Here is a 5,862-nt window from a genome sequence, read left to right as displayed (position 1 = left end):
TCGGCCCGACATTTTTTTCATTTCGGTTTCATTTTCGTTTGGAACTTTTCATTTCCTCTAGTTTTAAATCTGTTTTTAAAGGAGAGCTATGGGGTTAAGGCTTTTCCCCATAGTTCTCCTTAGGGTAACGGGAGGACACAAACTAGCGTCCTCCCGTCACCCTAGGCTCAGTATACCGCGAGCTGTAGCTCGCGGTACACTGAGACGCCGCAGCTGAAGCGGATCCCGACAATTGTGCCGGGATCCGCCCAGCTGCGTGAGTGACAGCTGGCTGTGCCTATCTAGAGGCAGAGCCAGCTGTACCCGCCCCGTCCGTTCCACCAGTCAGCGCTGGCGGGGAGGGGGGGATCCAGCCCCTCCCCTGTCACGGCAGAGAGCTGTGACAAGATCGAGAGGTGAGCGAACGCCGGTATGTGTTCGCTCACCTCCCGATCTACTGAGTCGACCTGTGACAGTGTCATTGTCACAGGTCGGCTAGAACTATGAGGTGAGTGAAAAGCACTCACCTCATAGTTCTCCTTTAATGGGTATTTGCAAGACTAATGGAAATTGCTTATTTCTTTGGTGTTCTCCTATGATGCAACATAAGAGTCATGAAGTCTGCAGGAATTAGGCTGTCTTTTTTTTAGTTCGGCATTCTCTATTGCCATGGCAGAGCCAGATTCTGTGCCCCAGCACATTAAGCAGGTCATGTTTTATGTCAGTAGGCAATCTAGATGATATTGTTACAGTTTCATTTTTTTCAGGTTTGCCTTCGCACTATACATTGCCATTCATCTACCATTGTGTCATCTCTCCTTCTCTGCAGGTTGTTACCCTTTTTACAAATCGGACCCTTTTATCCTGAATGCCTGCCCACATGTGTATTTCTGTGGAAGTGCTCCCAAGTTCAGCTGTAAAGACGTTAAAGGTAAGTAGTTTGCTTTCTGCGTCCTGCAGACGTCTTCTATACATTTCAAAGCTGTTGCAGTTCTCTACATTCCAGCTCTTGGGTGTTGAAAACTGGAAGGGCCCTTTGTAGTGTTTTATTACCTGTAATTATCAGTTTCTACTTCAAACCCAGATCTTTTAGGGCTTGTTTACACCATTTTCTGGTCCAGATCTGCAGACGCTGTGCAATGCGTGCAGTGCTTTTTTTATGCGGTTTTACCACATTCCGGACGTGTTTTAAGTTTCTTTCTTTGGGGGGGCAGGGTTGGGGGCGCTGTCAGTATGCAGATTCTGAGCTCACTTCCGGCCTTCTGTAAAAAGTGGAGCAAGAATACACTTTTTTCAGTTAGCTGCGGTGCGTTTTCGTTGCGTTTTTTTGACGCGTTCCGGAACGGAAAGCACTGCGCTCGTGTGAACTGGAGCCCATAAAACACATAGGGATACATTGTGATTAGGGATGTCCCGATGCCCCTTTTTCAGGCCCAAGTACAAGTACTTCCCCTCATGTACTTGCCGATACCAATTACCGATACTTTTTTTTTCTTTTTTTTTTTAAAGGGACAGGTGACTTTTAATGATCCATAGTACAACTGCATGTTATGTACTATGGATCATAATTTAACCTATTCATGTTAGCCGAGGATAATTGTACATCTATTGCTGGAGTGTAGTGGAGGTGTGTGCTGTATATATGTACTACATATACATTACACACGTCCAGTACACTATAGCAATAGATTTACAGCCAGCCCTGTCCCAGCTTCCCTCACTCACAGTTTCACTCCGATCCCTGTTGCCTCACACGGTGCCTCTCGTAGTCGACGCTGGGCAGGATCGCTGCATCGCGTCTTAGTGCTCATCTTGTGGGAGGCGCTCACAATTCTTCCTGCTAACATGAATAGGTTAAATCATGATCCATAGTACATATACAGTACACACGTCCAGTACACTGCAGTAATAGAGTTACAATTATCCCCTGCTAACATGAAAATGATCCGTAGTACATAACGTAGTTGCACTACGGATCCTTTAACCCATTCATGTTAGCAGGGGATCATTGTAAATCTATTACTGCAGTGTACAGGACATGTGTACAGATAGAATGCAATGCAGCAATAGATATACAATTCTGCACCGCTAACATTAATGGGTTAAATGATCTAGTACAACTACATTATGTACTACGGATCATTTAACCCATTCATATTAGCAGGAGATAATTGTAAATCTATTGTTGCAGTGCATACTGTACATAGTACATGTACATATAGAGTGCACTGCAACAATAGATTTACAATGATCCTCTGCTAACATGAATGGGTTAAATGATCCATAGTACAGGGCTACATATGGATCATTTAATCCTTTCATGTTAGCATTAGCAGAGTATAATTGTACATCTATAGTCTCCAGTGTATAAGCAGTGTGTACTCTATATATGTATTACATATAGGGTACACACTGCTAATACAATGGAGACAATAGATGTGCAATTAGCCCCTGCTTAATAGTGAGTCGTCCCCCCCAGCCCCCCCTTACTCACTGTGCGGGAGAGCAGGGACGATGTTCTTCAGTGCCGGAGAGCAGCGGCAAGTCAGCGCTGGTCCGGTGGGAGGAGCTCCAGGTGGGGTCCTAATTTAGCTGGCCCAGAGGTGCCTGCCAGCTAAATTAGTACCCCACCTGGAGGTCCTCCCGCCGGACCAGCGCTGACTCGCCGGTGCTCTCCGGCACTGAAGGACATCGTCGGCGAAGAGGAGCATGGCGTCACTGCTGCTCCGGTGGGCGGAGCTCCAGGTGGAGACCTCTGGGCAGTTGCCGGCCACCTACATTAGGACTCCACCTGGAGCTCCGCCCACATCAGTGACGCGGCGCTCCTCCGCTCAGCCTGCCCAGGGGACCCCACCAGGAAGGTAGAGTAGAAAAAAAAACAGCGCAAGCTTCGGCGCTAGGCATCGGGGCATTTTGACAAGTACAAGTACTTGTCAAAATGCCCTGTGTCAGGCCCGATTCCGATGCTACCGTGTTTCCCTGAAAATAAGACACTGTCTTATATTTTTTGGTGCTCAAAAAAAATACACTAGGTCTCATTTTCGGGGTAGGATTTATTTTTTTAATGTATAACAATCCAAAGTTAATGCAAATCCAAATTAAATAATCCAACATGGCAAAGTTAACAATAGGGCAATCAGCGGTGCTGTACCTTTCCAAGAGCAATTTGGTAACCAGAATGAAGAATCGCTATCGATTCCTCACAGGTGGAATGCATTTGGTATCACTCCGCCTGTGACAGGAGTCGGTGCTATAGAGGAAGCATCGGTTTATGCGGCTCTGCTCCCTCCGGTGCCGCCTCGTTTCCTCTAGCGCTGGCTTCGTTGGCACCGCTAATTCTCTCCCGCGGCTATTCAAGTTCCCCCTTATGCCACCACCGGCCCTGGGAATGGTCACAACTAGGTCTTATTTTCGGGGTAGGTCTTATATTTTAGCAATTCCCAGAAATAGTACTAGGTCTTATTTTCGGGGTAGGTCTTATTTTCGGGGAAACAGGGTAGCTTCGGTATCGGGACATCCCTAACTGTGATGCGTTTTTAGTGCAGGAGCGATCTGTTCTGGTGTGGACAGAATCCGGACATCGTGTGAACAAGCCCTATGGCTGCACAGCTGTCAGAAGAATGAAACAAACCTTTGTAATAGTCTATTCCTACATTGCATCAATATGGAGTCAGTTTAACACACACACCTTGATGTCTTTTTTCAACCTCAAATACTATGTAATAAAGCAAATATACTCACCTGATCCCCAGTCCCTCCGGGCTGCCTGACTGATCCCCGCAGCTTTTTCTCCCTTGGGCTCCAGAGGTCTAAGGACCACTGACATCATCATGTCTAATGCAGGTCCATTGACCGAGGGATATTTCACAGCCAGAAGGAGAGAGAGGTGAGCGCTGACTGAAGCGGGACCGAGGATCAGGTGCCTATATATATCTGCTTTATTCGAGTCCCCTGGACAAAACGAACACTTAAAGGAGAACTATGGGGTTAAGTCTTTTCCCAATAGTTCTCCTTAGGGTAACGGGAGGACACAAACTAGCGTCCTCCCGTCACCCTAGGCTCAGTATACCGCGAGCTGTAGCTCGCGGTATACTGAGACGCTGAAGCGGATCCCGACAATTGTGCCGGGATCCGCCCAGCTGCGTGACTGACAGCTGGCTGGCGGAGCGGGGAGGGGGGAATCCAACCCCTCCCCTGTCACGGCAGAGAGCGTGACAGGATCGAGAAGTGAGCGAACGCCGGTATGTGTTCGCTCACTTCCCAATCTACTGAGCCGACCTGTGACAGTCTCATTGTCACAGGTCGGCTAGAACTATGAGGTGAGTGAAAAGCACTCACCTCATAGTTCTCCTTTAACCCTTGCAGGATAGGGGTAGCCCCACTGCATAGGCAGGTTTTTTTTTAAGTTGCTGGAATTCTTTAACTAGAACAATTTGTTTACAGTCTGCTCAGAGTAAAAGCTGGTCATACACGTGGACTGAACGAGAGGAAATCAGTTAATTTTCCCCCACGCTTAACAGCATGGATGGAGAAATCTCCCCTGCCAGCTATTGTATTCAGACAGGAGCTACACCTGCTGCTGCCTGAACACACGAAATCTGATTCGTCGCAGTTACTGTTCTGCTGAAAATGTTCCACCCGGCTCAAAATTTGAGCCAGCTTAAGAGTACTGTGTGTATGTCCACTATGTGCTGTGCAGAGTGTTAACCAAGTCTTCAATTCCAACAGGTTCTGAGGGCCAACGCATTTTACTGCTCACCGTACCAGACTTCAGCAGTACCCAGACAGCCTGCCTGGTGAACCTCCGTAATCTACAGTGTCAGCCAATCAGCTTCTCTGGATTCAGTGGAGATGAGGAGTCGTTTGACTGACCACCGTGCTTCATCTCTTCTGTTAAGACTCTGATTACTAAGGGCCCAATCACACCAGATCCGTTGGGAATGTGCGATGCGCCAGGAGAAGCTCACCGGCAGCTGTGTGTTGTAGGGCAGCTGCTGGTGTGAATGGGCCCTTAAAGTATTTGGATTGTGGTAGGTCCGGAGCCTGGCAAGAAGGGCATATAACACAATAGAAAGCATGAATCAGGTATGTCCAGACAGTGAAACCATTTGATTTAATGTCTATATTACACAAACCGTTTTTTCTTTTTTCACACTCCCAGAGGGCCGGAGAGTGACTACAGTAAATGTGGTGTAGTCAGAACATTGAACTGTTGGTTTAAAGCAGGGGTAGCCAAACGTCAGCCCTCCAGCTTTCGTGAAACTACAACTACCATCATGCCTTTGAAAGTCATGTCTGTGGCTGTCTTGCAGTGCCTTATGGGACTTGTAGTTCCACAGCAACTGAGGGCTGAGGTTTGGCTACCCTTGGTTTAAATGATAAGTACACTTTAAGCAAAGTACACTTATCTTCTTTGCCCTGACCTAACCTAACCCACCCTTTCACTCCACAGATGCATACTTACCTCAATACAATGGCTGCGGCCCGTGCGGTTTGGTTACATTCTGGCCCTGCAGTGTATTAAAGCCTCATAGACTTCTACAGGGCTTTCTTTTGCCTTCTCCTTTCATCTCCACCTTCAGGATGCAGCCCCATAGAAGTCTATGGTGCTGTGATGCAGAGATGCGGCCGGGCTGGATGTAAGCCATTGCCGGAGGCTGCGGCCGTTGGGTTCAGGTAAGTTTGCATCTGTGGAGGGGGAGGGTGGGTTAGGTTAGGTCAGGGTAAAGGGGCAAAAGTGATAAGTGCAGTACTTATCCTTGTAGATTGACATGCAGCCATTAGGATACCTTGCACAAAACATCTCTTAAATGATAATACATCCTCAATGATTAGTGCCCATACAAACAGAAACAAAAGCTGGCCGTGCACCGGATTCCACTG

General features: G+C 47.5%; 1 protein-coding gene across 1 annotated transcript in view; it reads left to right on the top strand.

Annotated features, from left to right (window-relative positions):
- Positions 1-4,904, top strand: part of POLD2 (DNA polymerase delta 2, accessory subunit) — a 26,579-nt gene extending 21,675 nt beyond the window's left edge. The window contains exons 10-11 of the mRNA XM_018567458.1: positions 809-910; positions 4,708-4,904. Coding sequence (XP_018422960.1) covers positions 809-910; positions 4,708-4,850 — 245 coding nt within the window. The 3' untranslated portion in view covers positions 4,851-4,904. The remainder of the gene's footprint in view (positions 1-808; positions 911-4,707) is intronic.
- Positions 4,905-5,862: the final 958 nt, after the last annotated feature.

This window comes from Nanorana parkeri, unplaced genomic scaffold, assembly GCF_000935625.1.
Source record: "Nanorana parkeri isolate BGI_ZX_2015 unplaced genomic scaffold, ASM93562v1 scaffold1052, whole genome shotgun sequence".
Classification (NCBI taxonomy): Eukaryota; Metazoa; Chordata; class Amphibia; order Anura; family Dicroglossidae; genus Nanorana; species Nanorana parkeri.
Note: the sequence above shows the minus strand (reverse complement) of the source record. Positions and strands in the feature narration are given on the sequence as shown.